The 17,488-nt window shown below is 34.6% G+C and overlaps 2 protein-coding genes and 1 pseudogene across 4 annotated transcripts; all 3 read right to left on the reverse strand.

Moving 5' to 3' along the window:
* Positions 1-237: 237 nt before the first annotated feature.
* LOC149570481 (chaperone protein ClpB1-like) lies at positions 238-8,268 on the reverse strand. Of its 3 annotated transcripts, none has more exons than XM_089817903.1 (9): positions 7,978-8,268; positions 7,610-7,737; positions 7,296-7,493; positions 2,646-2,787; positions 2,281-2,462; positions 1,914-2,114; positions 1,503-1,808; positions 1,110-1,374; positions 238-993 (listed from the first exon to the last, which is right to left on the reverse strand). In XM_089817903.1, exons 1-5 carry the CDS (start codon positions 7,997-7,999, stop codon positions 2,458-2,460), a joined length of 495 nt encoding a protein of 164 aa, XP_089674029.1. In that variant the 5' UTR covers positions 8,000-8,268; the 3' UTR covers positions 238-993; positions 1,110-1,374; positions 1,503-1,808; positions 1,914-2,114; positions 2,281-2,457. The 3 variants fall into 3 exon arrangements, with proteins under 3 accessions (XP_089674029.1, XP_089674028.1, XP_089674027.1); XM_089817902.1 differs by having other exon boundaries at positions 1,110-1,237; positions 7,610-7,873; XM_089817901.1 differs by having other exon boundaries at positions 7,610-7,873.
* LOC149570482 (chaperone protein ClpB1 pseudogene) lies at positions 1,224-1,967 on the reverse strand (annotated as a pseudogene).
* LOC149570483 (chaperone protein ClpB1-like) lies at positions 8,064-16,476 on the reverse strand. The gene is made up of 12 exons (XM_089817186.1): positions 16,341-16,476; positions 16,103-16,226; positions 14,751-14,853; positions 14,549-14,610; positions 14,157-14,355; positions 13,891-14,040; positions 10,476-10,810; positions 9,838-9,946; positions 9,207-9,348; positions 8,841-9,022; positions 8,413-8,541; positions 8,064-8,342 (listed from the first exon to the last, which is right to left on the reverse strand). Exons 1-12 carry the CDS (start codon positions 16,474-16,476, stop codon positions 8,064-8,066), a joined length of 1,950 nt encoding a protein of 649 aa, XP_089673312.1.
* Positions 16,477-17,488: the final 1,012 nt, after the last annotated feature.

Here is a 17,488-nt window from a genome sequence, read left to right on the forward strand (position 1 = left end):
AATAAACAAACATCTTTGTCAATTTGAAGTCAACTAATTATATTAACAACCACTCGGCGTTAAACATAAAGATATGAATGAAACAAACAACAATCAGAAAAATCACTCATCAACACGAAAAACCAAATGTAGTTCATCAATAATCGAAACAAAAAATTCCACCTCCTTCCATAAATAATTAAATCGAACATCAACGTCACCTATGCATGTCACCCTAGCTAGTCTAACAAGCCTATTTTCAATTCTATCAAAAATTTTGGCAGTTGCGGAAAAATTAGAAACTTTTACGAATTTCCATAATCAAATAACAGAGGAGCTAAAGAAGTTAATAGTCGCAGCAGCAATGGATTCTAGGTAAACTTTGCTTATTATTCTATTACTTGCAGGTGTAATAAAAAAGGAGTTTTTATATATTTTTAGATTACTTCATTTAAGCTATTTTAGAACATCCTAGATTACTGATGGTCTAAATTTTGTGCAAGCAAGTCAATGCGTTTATTAGGATTTGTGTAGTGTGGTACGCTTACATCTACTAATATATGGTAGTATAATTTTCATTATCAATCCTCAAGTTTTTGTTGAAGGTCAATGGAAGCTAAGCTAGCTTAGATTAAGGTATTTATGTGACTCTACTTTATGATGAGGACCCCTCTAATGTAAGGCCCAAAATTCAATCTCTCAATAAAAGTAGCTAGGCTTCATTTTTCACCTATTGAATAATAGTTTGGACAAGCATCGAACCACGTAACACAAATTTATATGAAGAGGAAAAATAACTCTCAAAAATAGACATATTGGACCACAATCTCTGGCAAGAAGAAGATCTAGAGCTGCATCAGAGACTCTCAAGGTGACTCCCGTCCTTGCAAGCATTTCAGTTGCATCTTTCATATGGGATCTGACAACTTATGTCAGCTCCTCTGTTTAAAGAGGATTAAAAATAACTATCTCATCAAGACTTTCTAATAGTTGTGGCTTGATGTGCTTTCTCACCTGCAATGAATTCAAAAGATAATATATCACCAACACTTTTCTTTAAGCATAAGTAGATCACTTCGGGTACTGGTACGAGAAACAATAAGAAGCAAGTTCTTTTAAATTGTACATACTTGTTGCATCAATGTCACCTGGCCAACTTGTAATCTGCGTCCAGGTCCTGCAAACAAGTTCTTTGATCCGAGGATGGTTGTCATTATAATGAATATGCTAGAGAAGTCAACGGTTTAACCATGTCCATCTGTCAATCTAACATTAGCAAGCATCTGAAGAATGATGTCCAGTACAGATACATGCGCCTTCTCTACTTCACTAAATATAACAACACAGTACAATCGTCTTCTGACTGTATCTATCAATTTTTTGCCCTCTTCATAACTAATATATTTGTAGTAATTGGTTAAAACTCAATTGAAATAATGCTTATTTCGATTACCTAAAACATGGAAAATAAATTGGAAAAAGAACAATCTGATAGAAACCTATTGTAATGATAGACGACATACCTAGGCGGAGCACTGATAAGCCTGGAAACAAAATTTTGTTCCATGTATTCAGACATGTCAATCTGCACTAGCTGGTTGTTGTCATCAAACAGTTGTTTTGCAAGAGCCTTTGCAAGCTCTATTTGGCCCACTCCAATGGGTCGCAAGAATAGAAATGATCCATTAGTTTTATGCGCTCTCCCAAGTTCTGTCTTTGATCTGACCAAGGCATCCGTAACTGCCTTGATTGCTTTGCCTTGCCCAACGACTATTTCATGCAAGCATTCAGCCAAGCCCAGGAGTTGTTCCTTATCAGTTTGCATAAGCCTGTTAACAGGAATTCTCGTCCAATGACTTACTACCTATATGACATAGCAATATATCCATGATTACCAATTATAAGTAGTAGAACTCTCGCATGATTACACATACCTCTGCAATGTCAAGTGTCCCGTATCTCAAATCGATGATTGTCGCCACATCCATCTAGCTTTCTGCCACCTGTAGGGTAGACATCAACTCTTCCCGTTGTTGCCTTAACCTGGGGATCTCATTTCCTCTTTCTTTGGCACTCTCCAACTGTATTTTGAGAGGGATGATCGCATCCCTCGGATTTTTAATCTCTTTTCAAACCTATACGATTGGTAAAATGTGATAGTAAGTTCCCATAAATCCCATAGAAAGCCCCCTTGCAAACCACACAAGGTTTCCTTCCTGATTGCAAACATAATGCTCAAGTGAGATAGAATTAAAATTGAACTATTAAAAAAAGAAAAGGAGAGTAAATATTAGTACCAACCTCCACCAGCCTAGCCTGCCTTTCTTTATCTTTCTCCTTTTCAGGCGCATGCAGCTCAACTTCCAGTTGAGTATTTTTTTTTTCAAGAATACAAATTTATTTTTGTGTACTATCTAACCGCGCTCTCAAATTTATGCATGCTCCATCAAGAAGATCAATTGCTTTGCCAGGAAGATATCAACCTGCTCAAAATCCAAACATGGAAAAAATAACGAAACACTTTTACATGAAAGCGCACAAAAAATGCATGCATTCTGCTTGAAGTAAAATTAAGGTCTCAAGCCTCATCAAGAGTCTAGAATTTAAAATGAAGACAATAAGTTTACAAAATTATCTAATCAAATCTCATATATTTGTGAACTTACCAGTTATATGACAACTGGATAATTGGGCAGCAATCACTAATGCACTATCCATGATCCTCACACTATAGTGCCCTTCGTATGTTTCTCTCGAACTGTGCAAAATGTTGATGGCATCGGGCACACTGGGTTCAACCACGAACACCTACAAAAAATAGTCAATACGGTAAACTATTCACAAAGTGGCATATGGCCATGACATGACTCAATTACGTTAGGAAAAAATAAGTCTATTTTAACTATTTTAACATTTTTAGTCTTCAAATGAGATTTCGTATGTGATAGTTAAGCTATCCATGATCATAGAATGAAAAGGAAGCACTAAAATAGAAGTTATAAATTGAACAACCTACTGGAAATGATGCCTAAACTCAAAATTCTTCTCTACACATTTGTTATACTCATCAAATACAGTTACACTGACACACTTCAATTGACCGTGAGCAAGCATTTGTGTAAATAAATTATCAACATCTACTGAACATTAAAAAAATCTCTTGGTCAACTAGTTATAGTGACAGCTTCTTATCATGAGTTTTAAGTTTATAATCATTAAGAAAATGCAAAACAACAATAACAAGAATAACGCACGGGATCCAAGAACCAAGTGCAATTTATCTATAAACAATATTACTCTTCATTGAGTTTTCTCTAAGTCCTCACATACAGACTTAACATGGTCCTCAAAGTTACCCATGCAACCCACTCCAGCTACTAAGGTTCCCATGTCCAACGCTATCAATCTAACCTCCATCAAATTATTGCAACATCCCAAAGAAATTCCATCAATCTCATATTTCTCCCAATGCAAGTTCATTACTTCCTAAATCAATTAAAAGAGTTGCAATTTATGGGTCACCTTTTATATATCAAACATTAAGAAAAAGGAAAGAAAAAGTCTGTACTTTTATGTCATAGTCCGCACTTTTATGTCATGTCTTTATGTAGCTATTTAAATCTATTTTCAAAAATGTTGATAAAAAGATAATTTAAAATTTTTTCCTACTTTTATGAAACATATATTTAATAAAAGATTAAAATAAACTGTGGAAAAAGAAAGGGTTGGAAATAAGCAGCAACTACTTATTGAAATTATATATTTGCTAAAAAAAAAATTAAAAATTATTTTAAAAGTAATATCTATAAATTTTCCTACAAACAAGCATTATCCTCAACAAATCTAACCACAAAAAGATGAGCAATTCCAAGTAGAAAAAATGAGCTGAATAGCTACATTTAATCTAGAAATTAAATCTCAACTTGGACAACTTACTTTGGCAAATCCCCTCTCACAATCCATTTGGTGAGCCCCTCTACCACTGATGTCTTACCAACACCATCCTCTCAAATCAGCAGGGGACTATTCTTTGTCTTCTGGCAAAGAATTCTAATGATATGCTCTATTTCTTCATCTTTGCCAATCACTAGACCAAGCTTCTCTGTGTCTTCTAGAAGGTCGCGACCATAAGCCTTGAGGGTAGGGATATTGTTTACATTCGAAAAGAGGTCGTCTAGTACATTCTTATGGTCCCCCTTCCTCTCCACTTGAAATTTTACATTGGCAGGGTCCACGCCTGCTTCCTTGAAGCACTCAATAATTTGTAGGTCTTGCAATAGACCAACAACTAGGTGGTGCACCACCAAAATATGGTTATCATTTTTCTTCCTCACGCTTTGTGCACTTCGGATACAATTTGTAACAATAGTGCTTCAAGGGATTTCCTGCGTAGTAGAGCTGGAGCCATTAATAGGTAAACATCTAGGTAGTGATACAGAAATCTCTTGACCGACTCCACTGCTTCGTCTCCACTAGGAGTACTTAATAAGATTAACTATCTTAGCAGTCCACGGTTATCCTTGATGAGGGCAATGGCTAGGTGAACTATTGTAACTTGTGCATGGCCAATTGTACAAGCCAGCTCCACACTTGTTGCTATACCTTCATTTGTTTTGTTGGAACATCTCTCCAGATTCATGATATTGGGTATTAGGGAATTTTTCTAAGGCTACAGGGTCAAGGAAATAATGATATAGGTATACAGGCTTCTTGAAAGAGCTTCTACTTCTGCAGACGCCAATACCGATATAGGTATATATGGCCTTCTTGACGGTGATAACAATATATGTATACGACATTCTAGACAGAGATTTTGCCTCTACAATTTCCTTCCTAGACAATATTTTTTTGCTAAAATAAATTGATTTTACAGAATCCATTGCAAATTCTGAAAAATTATGGGTGCTTAGTAAATTGCTAGGATTCAAATTATTCAAACTATCAGAATTCACTCTCTAATATCTTCACACTTTAATAGAGGATATATTCAAAAAAAATTCACTTGAAACAATCCAAATCAAATATCCACTATTTCAAATAATACTTAGTCATTTTATGAATTACTGAATTCATATCATGATTCACACTATGTAATTACTGAATACAATTGTATAACCGTTGCATATATTCCTCCTTATCAAAACTTCTGTCATTTCATTGCAAAGTTTCAAATAACTGGTGGCTAGCAACCATCATTTGCAATACACCCACTACTCTCTTTCATCAAAAATGTGTGTCACGGCCTTTTCAACTATTGCATGTCAAAATGACTGTTTCACGATTGGTTACTGAGATGAAAATCTATAAGGGGAGGGGGCATTATGAAGAATAAATTAAATCAAATTAAAAAGTATAAAAATTAAATTATTTATATAATTATAAATAAATTATATATAGAATAATTCTTTAGACAAAAACAAGAAAAGATGAATGCTCTATATCAATTCCATTCATTCTTAGAATCTATATCATTTCAACACATTCTTAGAAAAACAATTATTCATCTACTATACTTTTAGACTCTAGACTTCTTATTGAATATCCATCTCACACAAATAAAAAAATGAACACATTAAAATATCAAATACTAATCTTAAAACCATTCACTGAAAATGTCCGAAAACATACTACTCAAATTTCAAAAGAAATTTATGTATTACTTATTCTCTAATTTTATCACACAAGTGTCATAATTTATACAACTTAGAGAATCCTATAGCTCAAAATGTATCCAATTGATCAATTGAATTAATGCCTTCCTTTTCTTGCCTTTGATACCCATCTAGAATAAGACAATGCAGAAAGTGAACTTAATTTCCATCAAATGAAATATCATCTAAACTATGAACTCTGTGAAACTTAGTAAATAATTCTGAAGTTAAGGGTGCTCTAATGTTGGTGAGATTATAGACTACATTATCTCCATTTAATGTTTTCCCTCTATACCATGGCATAACGTGTGATAATTTGGTTACCAAATTCAATATGTATAGAGGCTATCACTCACTTATGACATAGGAAGTTAATTGAGCTTTTAAAAAAGAAAAAAAAATTGAAATCTTGAAAGTTATTCATGCCTTCATCACTAAAATTATTTAGCTATGACCTGCCTTATATTTTTTTCTCTATTAAACTTGACTTACCAAAACACATAAATTGAAATTTTTTTGCACCAACATCTACCATCTACTACAACTTGATATTACACTAGACATACCCAAGTGGAGCACCGATAAGTCTTGAATAATCCTTCAGATAGCTATTTTGCTCCATCTTGCCAATTATTGCCACACCCTAAAAACTATGGATCAATCCTTCACTTTGCTAACTGATTTCATGCACTCTTCTTTCAAGAATTTCATTTTTAAAGGGATCATATTCTCTATCAAATCACCAATCTCCTTATGTATTTCATAGAAAACTTCCTTGCAAAACCACAGTGATTCAACCAACATTACTTTAAATAAACTAGCAACATTTATTCAACCCTTTAAATAAACTAGCAACATCAATTTAGTTTAAATAAACAAACCCCTTTTTCAATTTGAAGCCAACCAATTATATTAACAACCACTTGGCATTAAACATAAAGATATGAATGAAAAAAACAAAAGTCAGAAAAGTCACTCATCATCACGAAAAACCAAATGTAGTTCATCAATAATCGAAAAAAAAAATTCCACCTCCTTCCATAAATAATTAAATCGAACATCAATGTCACCTATGCATGTCACCCCAGCTACTCAGGAAAGCCTATTTTCACTTCTATCAAAATTTTTGGAAGTTGTGGAAAAATTAGAAACTTTTATGAATTTCCATAATCAAATAACAGAGGAGCTAAAGAAGTAAATGGTCACAACGGCAATGGATTCTAAGTAAAATTTGCCTATTATTTGATTACTTGCAGGCATAATAAAAAAGGAGTTTTTATATATTTTTAGATTACTTCGTTTAAGCTATTTTAGCATGTCCTAGATTACTGATGGTCTAAATTTTGTGCAAGCAAGTCAATTCGTTTATCGGGATTTGTGTAGTGTGGTACGCTTGCATCTACTAATAAAAGGTAGTATAATTTTCATTATCGATCCTCAACTTTTTGTTGAAGGTCAATGGAAGCTAAGTTAGCTTAGATTAAGGTATTTATGTGACTCTAATTTTTGATGAGGACCCTTCTAATGTAAGGCCCAAAATTCAATCTCTCAATAAAAGTAGCTAGGCTTCATTTTTCACCTATTGAATAATAGTTTGGACAAGCATCGAACCATGTAACACAAATTTATATGAAGAGGAAAAATAACTCTCAAAAATAGACATACATGACCATAGACTTCGTCGAGAACAAGATCTAGAGCTGCATCAGAGACTATCAAGGTGACTCCCATCCTTGCAAGCAGTTCAGTTGCATCTTTTATATGGGATCTGACAACTTCCGTCAGCTCCTCAGTTTGAAGAGGATTAAAAATAAGTATCTCATCAAGACTTTCTAACAGCTGTGGCCTGATGTGCTTTCTCACCTGCAATGAAGTTAAAAGATAATTTATCACGAAATCTTTTCTTTAAGCATAAGAAGATCACTTCGGGTGGTGGTACAAGAAAGAATAATAAGCAAGTTCTCTTCAATTTTACATACTTGTTGCATCAGTCCCACCTGGCCAGCTTGTAATCTGCGTCCATATCCTGCAAACAAGTTCTCTAATTCGAGGATGGTTGTCATTATAATGACTGTGCTGGAGAAGTCAACCGTTCGACTATGTCCATCTGTCAATCTACCAATTAGCAAGCATCTGAAGAATGATGTCCAGTACAGATACATGCCTTCTCTACTTCACTAAATAGAACAATACAGTACGGTCATCTTCTAACTGTATCTGTCAATTTTTTTCCCTCTTCACAACTAATATATCGGTAGTAATTGGTTAAAACTCAGCTGAAATAATGCTTATTTTGATTACGTAAAAAAGGGAAAAACAATTGGAAAAAGAGCAATCTGAGAGAAACCTATTGTAGTGATAGACGACATAACCAGGCGGAGCACCGATAAGCCTGGAAATAGAATGTTGTTCCGTGTATTTAGACATGTCAATCTACACTAGTAGCTTTTTTTTGTCAAACAGTTGTTCCGCAAGAGCCTTTGCAAGCTCTCTTTGGCCGACTCCAGTGGGTTCGAAGAATAGAAAGGATCTAGTAGTTATATGTGCTCTCCCAAGTCCTATCTTTGATCTGATTGAGGAATCCACAACTTCCTTGACTGTTTCGCCTTGCCCAATGACTATTTCATGCAAGCGTTCAGCCAAGCCCAGGAGCCGTTCCTTATGAGTTTGCATAAGCTTGTAAATAGGAATACTCATCCAACGACTTACCACCTGTATGACACAGCAATATATCCGTGAGTACCACTTACAAGTAGAACAACCCTCGAAGGATTACACATACCTCTGTAATTTGACGTGGCTTGACAAACTCTGCATTTGTTTCACAATGAGCTATTCCCGCATATATCTCTTCAAGTGCCCCGTATCTCAAATCAGTGATTGTCACCAAATCCATCTGGCTTTCTGCCACCTGCAGGGTAGACATCAACTCTTCCCACTATTTGCTTAACCGGCGGATCTCATTTCCTCTTTCTTTGGCACTCTCCAACTATATTTTGAGAGGGATGATCGCATCCTTCAAATTCGTAATCTCTTTTTGAACATATACGATTTGTAAAATGTGAGTAGTAAGTTCCCATAAATTGAATGGAAAGCCCCCTTGCAAACAACACAAGGTTTCCTTCCTCATTGCAAACATAATGCTCAAGTGAGATAGAATTAAAATTGAATTATTAAAAAAAGAAAAGGACCCTAAATATCAGTACCAACCTCCACCAACCTAGCCTGCCTTGCTTTATCTTTCTCCTTTTTGGGCGCATGCAGGTCAACTTCCAGTTGAGTAATTTGTTTTTCAAGACTACGAATTTCTTTTTGTGTACTATCTAACCACGCTCTCACATTTATGCACGCTCCATCAAGTAGATCAATTGCTTTGCTAGGAAGATGGAGACCTACTTAGAATCCAAGCATGGAAACAATAATGAAATGCTTTTACATGAAAGTGCACAAAAAATGCATGCATTCTGCTTGAAGTAAAATTAAGGTCTCAAGCCTCATCAAGAGTCTAAGAATTTGAAATGAAGACAATAAGTTTACAAAATTATCTGATAAAATCTCATATATTTGTGAACTTACCAGTTATATGACAACTGGATAATTGGGCAACAACCACTAATGCACTGTCCATGATCCTGACACTATAGTGCCCTTCGTACATTTCTCTCAAACTGTGCAAAATGTTGATGGCGTCAGGCTCACTGGGTTCATCCACGAACACCTACAAGAAACAATCAATAAGGTAAACTACTCACAAAGTGGCATATGGCCATGACACAACACAATTATGTTTGGAAAAAAAAAGTCAATTTTAACTATTTTAACATTTTTAGTCTTCAAATGAGATTTCGTATGTGATATTTAAGTTATCCATGATCATACAATGAAAAGGAAGCACTAAAATAGAAGATATAAATTGGACAACCTGCTGGAAATGATGCTTGAACTCAGAATTCTTCTCTACACATTTGTTACACTCATCAAATGTAGTTACTTCAACACACATCAATTGACCGTGAGCAAGCATTTGTGTAAATAAATTATCAACATCTACTAAACATAAAACAAATCTCGTGGTCAACTAGTTATAGTGACAGCTTCTGATCATGAGTTTTAACTTTATAATCATGACGAAAACACAAAACAACAATAACAAGAGTAACTCATGGGATCCAAGAACCAAGTGCAATTTATCTATGAATAATATTACTCTTCCTTGAGTTTTCTCTAAGTCCTCGGATACAGACTTAAGACGGTCCTCAAAGTTACCCATGCAAGCCACTCCAGCTACTAAGGCTCCCATGTCCAACACTATCAATCTAACCTCCATCAAATTATTGCAACATCCCAAAGAAATTCCATCAATCTCAAAGTTCTCCCAATGCAATTTCATTACTTCCTAAATCAATTAAAAGAGCTGCAATTTATGGGTCACCTTTTATACATCAAACATTTAGAAAAACGAAAGAAAAAGTTCGTTGTTTTATGTCATAGTCCGTACTTTTATGTCATGTCTTTATGTGGCTATTTAAATTAGTTTTCAAAAATATTGATAAAAAGATAATTTAAAATCTTTTCCTAGTTTTATGAAACATATATTTTATAACAAATGAAAATAAACTGTGGAAAAAGAAAGGGTTGGAAATAAGTACCAACTACTTATTGAAATTGGATATTTGCTATAAAAAAAAAAAAAATTGTTTTAAAAATAATATTTATAAATCTTCCTACAAACAAACATTATCCTCAACAAATCTAACCACAAAAAGATGAGCAGTTCCTAGTAGCAAAAAAAAGCTGAAAAGCTACATTTAATCTTGAAATCAAATCTCAACCTGGACAACTTACTTTGGAAAATCCCCTCTCACAATCTGTTGGGCCAGCCCCTCGACCACTGATGTCTTACCAACACCGTCCTCTCCAATCAGCAGGGGATTGTTCTTCATCTTCCAGCAAATAATGCTAATGATATGCTCTATTTCTTCATCTATGTCGATCACTGGACCAAGCTTCGCTGTGTCTTCTAGAAGGTCGTGACCATATGCCTTGAGGGTAGGGAAATTGTTTACATCCAAAAAGAGGTCCTCTGGTACATTCTTAGGGTACCCCTCCCTCTCCACTTGAAATTTTACATTGGTAGGGTCCACGCCTGCTTCCTTGAAGCACTCGATAATTTGCAGGTCCTACAATTGACAAATAACTAGGTGGTGCACCGCAAAAATATGGTCATCGTTTCTCTTCCTCATGCTTTTTGCACTTCGGATACAATTTATAACATTAGTGCTTTGAGGGATTTCATGTGTAGTAGAGCCAGAACCATTAATAGGTAAAAATTCTAGGTAGTGATACAGAACTCTCTTCACCAACTCCACTGCTTCATCTCCTCCAGGAGTACTTGACAAGATTACCTATCTTAGCAGTCCATGCTTATCCTCGATGAGGGCAATGGCCAGGTGAACTATTGTAACATGTGCATGGCCAATTGTACGAGCCAACTCCACAATTGCTGCTATAGCTTCATTTTTTTTGTTGGAACATCTCTCCAGATTCATGATATTTGGTTTTAGGGAATTTCTCTAAGGCTACAAGGTGAAGGAAATAATGATATAGGTATATAGGCTTCTTGAGAGAGCTTCTGCTTCTACAGATGCCAATACCGATATAGGTATATATGGCCTTCTTGACGGTGATAACAATACATGTATACGACATTCTAGACAGAGATTTTACCTCTGCAATTTCCTTCCTGGACAAGATTTTTTTGCTAAAATAAATTGATTTTACAAAATACATTGCAAATTCTGACAAATTATGGGTGCTTAGTAAATTGCTAGGATTCAAATTATCCAAACTGTCAGAATTCACTCTCTAATATCTTCACACTTCAATAGAGGATCTATTCAGAATTTTTTCACTTGAAACAGTCCAGATCAAATATGCACTATTTCAAATAATACTTAGTCATTTATGGAATTACTGAATGCATATCATGCATCACACTATGTAATTACTGAATACAATCATATCACTATTGGATATATTCCTTCTTATCAAAATCTTTGTCATGTCATTGCAAAGTTTCAAACAACTGGTGGCTAGCAACCATCATTTTTCAATACATCCACTACTCTCCTTCACCAAAATGTGTCACGGCCTTTTCAACTATTGCATGTCAAAATGATTGTTTCACGATTGGTTACTGAAATGAAAATCTATAAGGGGAGGGGGCATTATGAAGAATTAATTAAATCAAATTAAGAAGTATAAAAATTAAATTATTTATATAATTATAAACAAATTACATATAGAATAATTCTTTAGACAAAAACAAGAAAATATGAATGCTCTATATCAATTCCATTCGTTCTTAGAATCTATATCAATTCAACCCATTCTTAGAGAAACAATTATTCATCTACTATGCTTTTAGAGTCTAGACTTCTTATTGAACATCCATCTCACACAAATAAAAAAATGAACACATTAAAATATCAAATACTAATCAGAAAACCATTCATTGAAAATATGCAAAAACATACTACTCAAATTTCAAAAGAAATTTATGTATTACTTATTCTCTAATTTTATCACATGAGTGTCATAATTTATACAACTTAGAGAATCCTATAGCTCAAAATTTTTCCAATTGATCAATTGAATTAATGCCTTCTTTTTCTTGCCTTTGATACCCATCTAGAATAAGGCAATGCAAAAAGTGAACTTAATTTCAATCAAATGAAATATCATCTAAACTATGAACTCTATGAAACTTAGTAAATAATTCTGAAGTTAAGGGTGCTCTAATGTTGGTGAGATTATAGACTACATTATCTCCATTTAATGTTTTCCCTCTATAGGATGGCATAACGTGTGATCATTTGATTAGCAAATTCAATATGTGTAGAGGCTATCACTCACTTATGACATAGGAAGTCAATTGAGCTTTTAAAAAAAATATATATATGGAAATCTTTAAAGTTATTCATGCCTTCATCACTAAAATTATTTAGCTATGACCTGCCTTATATTTTTTTGTCTATTGAACTTGACTTACCAAAACACATAAATTGAATTTTTTTTTGCACCAACATCTACCATCTACTACAACCTGATATTACACTAGACATACCCAAGTGGAGCACTAATAAGTCTTGAATCATCATTTGGATAGCTATTTTTCTCCATCTTGCCAATTGTTACCACACCCTATAGACTATGGATCAATCCTTCACTTTGCTAAATAATTTCATGCACTCTTCTTTCAAGAATTTCATTTTTAAAGGGATCATCTTCTCCATCAAATCACCAATCTCCTTATGTATTTCATAGAAAACTCCCCTACAAAACCATAGTGATTCAACCTACATTACTTTAAATAAACTAATAGCATCTATTGAACCCTTATAACATCAATTTAGTTTAAATAAATAAACCCCTTTGTCAATTTGAAGTCAACCAATTATATTAACAACAACTCGGTGTTAAACATAAAGATACAAATGAAACGAACAACAATCAGAAAAGTCACTTATCATCACGAAAAACGAAATGTAGTTAATCAATAATCGAAATAAAAAATTCCACCTCCTTCCATAAATAATTAAATCGAACATCGATGTCACCTATGCATGTCACCCCAACTACTCAGGCAAGCCTATTTTCACTTCTATCAAACTTTTTTGAAGTTGCGGCAAAATGAGAAACTTTTATGAATTTCCATAATCAAATAATAGAGGAGCTAAAGAAGTAAATTATTGCAGCAGCAATAGATTCTAGGTAAACTTTGCCTATTATTTGATTACTTGCAGGCATAATAAAAAAGGATTTTTATATTTTTCAGATTACTTCATTTAAGCAATTTTAGCACGTCCTAGATTACTAATGGTCTAAATTTTGTGCAAGCTAGTCAATGCGTTTATCAAGATTTGTGTAGTGTGGTACACTTACATCTACTAATAAATGGTAGTATAATTTTGATTATTGATCCTCAACTTTTTGTTGAAGGTCAATGGAAGCTAAGCTAGCTTAGATTAAGGTATTTATGTGACTCTACTTTTGGATGAGGACCCTTCTAATGTAAGGCCCAAAATTCAATCTCTCAATAAAAGTAGCTAGGCTTAATTTTTCACCTATTGAATAATAGTTTGGACAAGCATCGACCCATGTAACAAAAATTTATATGAAGAGGAAAAATAACTCTAAAAAATAGACATATAGGACCACAGTCTTGGGTGAGAAAAGGATCTAGATCTGCATCAGAGACTATCAAGGTGACTCCCCTCCTTGCAAGCAGTTCAGTTGCATCTTTCATATGGGATCTGATAACTTCCATCAGCTTCTCAGTATGACGAGGATTAAAAATAACTATCTCATCAAGACTTTCTAATAGCTGTGGCCAAATGTGCTTTCTCACCTGCAATGAAGTGAAAAGATAATTTATCACCAAATCTATTCTTTAAGCATAAGTAGAAGACTTCGGGTAGTGGTACAAGAAAGAATAAGAAGCAAGTTCTCTTCAATTGTACATACTTGTTGCATCAGTCTCTCCTGGGCAGCTTGTAATCTGTGTTTAGGTCCTGTAAACAAGTTCTTTGATCCAAGGATGGTTTTCATTATAATGACTATGCTGGAGAAGTCAACTGTTCGACCATGTCCATCTATCAATCTACCATTAGCAAGCATCTGAAGAATGATGTCCAGTACAGATACGTGCGCCTTCTCTACTTCACTAAATAGAAAACACAGTATGGTCATCTTCTAACTATATCTGTCAATTTTCTTCCCTGTTCATAACTAATATATCGACAGTAATTAGTTAAAAATTAGCTGAAATAATGCTTATTTTGATTATTTAAAAAAGGGAAAATCAATTGGAAAAAGAGCAATCTGAGAGAAACATATTGCAGTGATAGACGACATACCTAGGCGGACCACCCATAAGCTTAGAAAAAAAATATTGCTCCATGTATTCAGACATGTCAATCTGCACTTGCAGGTTTTTGTCGTCAAACAGTTGTTCCGCGAAGACTTTGCAAGCTCTGTTTGGCCAACTCCAGTGGGTCCCAAGAATAGAAAGGATCCAAAAGTATTATGTGCTCTCCCAAGTCCTATCTTTGATCTGACCAGGGTATCCGCAACTACCTTGACTACTTCGCCTTGCCCTATGACTGTTTCATGCAAGCATTCAGCCAAGCCCAGGAGTCGTTCCTTATTAGTTTGCATAAGCCTGTTAACAGGAAAACCCGTTCAATGACTTAGCACCTGTATGACACAACAATATATCCATGAGTACCAATTACAAGTAGTAAAACTTTCACATGATTACACATACTTCGGCAATTTGATGTGGCCCGAAAAACTCTACATTTGTTTCACAATGAGCTATTGCCACATCTATCTCTTCAAGTGCCCCATATCTCAAATCAGTGATTGTCACCACATCCATCTAGCTTTCTGCCACCTGTAGGATAGAAATCAACTCTTGCCGTTGTTGTCTTAACCGGTGGATCTCATTTTCTCTTTATTTGGCACTCTCCAACTGTATTTTGAGAGGGATGATCACATCCCTCAAATTCGTAATCTATTTTTGAACCTATACGATCGGTAAAATGTGAGTAGTAAGTTCCCATAAATCCCATGGAAAGCCCCTTTGTAAACCACACAAGGTTTCCTTCCTCATTGCAAACATAATGCTCAAGCAAGATAGAATTAAAATTGAACTATTAAAAAAAGAAAAGAAGCGTAAATATCAGTACCAACCTCCACCAGCCTAGCCTGCCTTGCTTTATCTTTCTCCCTTTCAGGCACATGTAGCTCAACTTCCAGTTGAGTATTTTTTTTTTCAAGACTATGAATTTCTTTTTGTGTACTATCTAACCGCGCTCTCACATTTATGCATGCTCCATCAAGAAGATCAATTGGTTTGCCAAGAAGATGGTGACTTGCTCAGAATCCAAACATGGAAACAATAATGAAACACTTTAACATGAAAGCACACAAAAAATGCATGCATTCTACTTGAAGTAAAATTAAGGTCTCAAGCCTCATTAAGAGTCTAAGAATTTAAAATAAAGACAATAAGTTTACAAAATTATCTGATCAAATCTCATATATTTGTGAACTTACTAGTTATATGAAAACTACATAATTGGGCAGCAACCACTAATGCACTGTCCATGATCCTCACACTATAGTGCCCTTCATATGTTTCTCTCAAACTACGCAAAATTTTGATGGCTTCAGGAACACTGGGTTTAGCCACGAACACCTACAAGAAATAGTCAATAAGGTACACTATTCACAAAGTGGCATATGGCCATGACACAACACAATTACGTTTGGAAAAAATAAGTCTATTTTAACTATTTTAACATTTTTAGTCTTCAAATGAGATTTTGTATATGATATTCAAGCTATCCGTGATCATACAATGAAAAGGAAGCACTAAAATAGAAGTTATAAATTGGCCAACCTACTGGAAATGATGCCTGAACTCAAAATTCTTCTCTACACATTTGCTATACTCATCAAATGTAGTTACTCTGACACACTTCAGTTGACGGCGAGGAAGCATTTGTGCAAGTAAATTATCAACATCTACTGAACATAAAACAAATCTCATGGTCAACTAGTTATAGTGATAGCTTCTGATCATGAGTTTTAACTTTATAATCATGAAGAAAATGCAAAACAACAATAACAAGAATAACTCACGGTATCCAAGAACGAAGTGCAATTTATCTATAAACAATATTACTATTCCTTGAGTTTTCTCTAAGTCCTCGGATACAGACTTAACACGGTCCTCAAAGTTACCCATGCAACCCACTCCAGCTACTAAGGATCCCATGTCCAACGCTATCAATCTAACCTCCATCAAATTATTGCAACATCCCAAAGAAATTCCATTAATCTCAAAGTTCTCCCAATGCAAGTTCATTACTTCCTAAATCAATTGAAAGAGCTGCAATTTATGGGTCACCTTTTATACATCAAACATTAAGAAAAAGGAAAGAAAATGTCTGTACTTTTATGTCATAGTTCGTACCTTTATGTGATGTCTTTATGTTGCTATTTAAATTAGTTTTCAAAAATATTGATAAAAAGATAATTTAAAATCTTTTCCTACTTTTATGAAACATATATTTTATAACAAATGAAAATAAACTGTGGAAAAAGAAAGGGTTGGAGATAAGCAGCAACTACTTATTGAAATTGGATATTTGCTATAAAAAAAAATTAAAAATTGTTTTAAAAATAATATTTATAAATCTTCCTACAAACAAACATTATCCTCAACAAATCTAACCACAAAAAGTGAGCAGTTCCTAGTAGCAAAAATAAGCTAAACAGCTACATTTAATCTAGAAATTAAATCTCAACCCGGACAACTTACTTTGGCAAATCCCCTCTCACAATCTGTTGGGCCAGCCCCTCTACCACTAATGTCTTACCAACACTGTCCTCTCCAATCAGCAGGGGATTGTTCTTTGTCTTCCGGCAAAGAATTCTAATGATATGCTCTATTTCTTCATCTCTATCGATCACTGGACCAAGCTTTGTTGTGTCTTCTAGAAGGTCGCAACCATATGCCTCGAAGGTAGGGAAATTGTTTACATTTGAAAAGAGGTCCTTTGGTACATTCTTAGGGTCCTCCTCCCTCTCCACTTGAAATTTTACATTGGCAGGGTCCAATCCTGCTTCCTTGAAGCACTTGATAATTTGCAGGTCCTACAATAGACCAACAACCAGGTGGTGTACTGCCAAAATATGGTCATCATTTATATTCCTCGCACTTTGTGTTCTTCAGATACAATTTGTAACAATAGTGCTTCGAGGGATTTCGTGTGCAATAAAGCCGG

This window comes from Cupressus sempervirens, chromosome 3, assembly GCF_028749045.1.
Source record: "Cupressus sempervirens isolate cs-2001-9-10 chromosome 3, ASM2874904v1, whole genome shotgun sequence".
NCBI classification, from domain to species: Eukaryota; Viridiplantae; Streptophyta; class Pinopsida; order Cupressales; family Cupressaceae; genus Cupressus; species Cupressus sempervirens.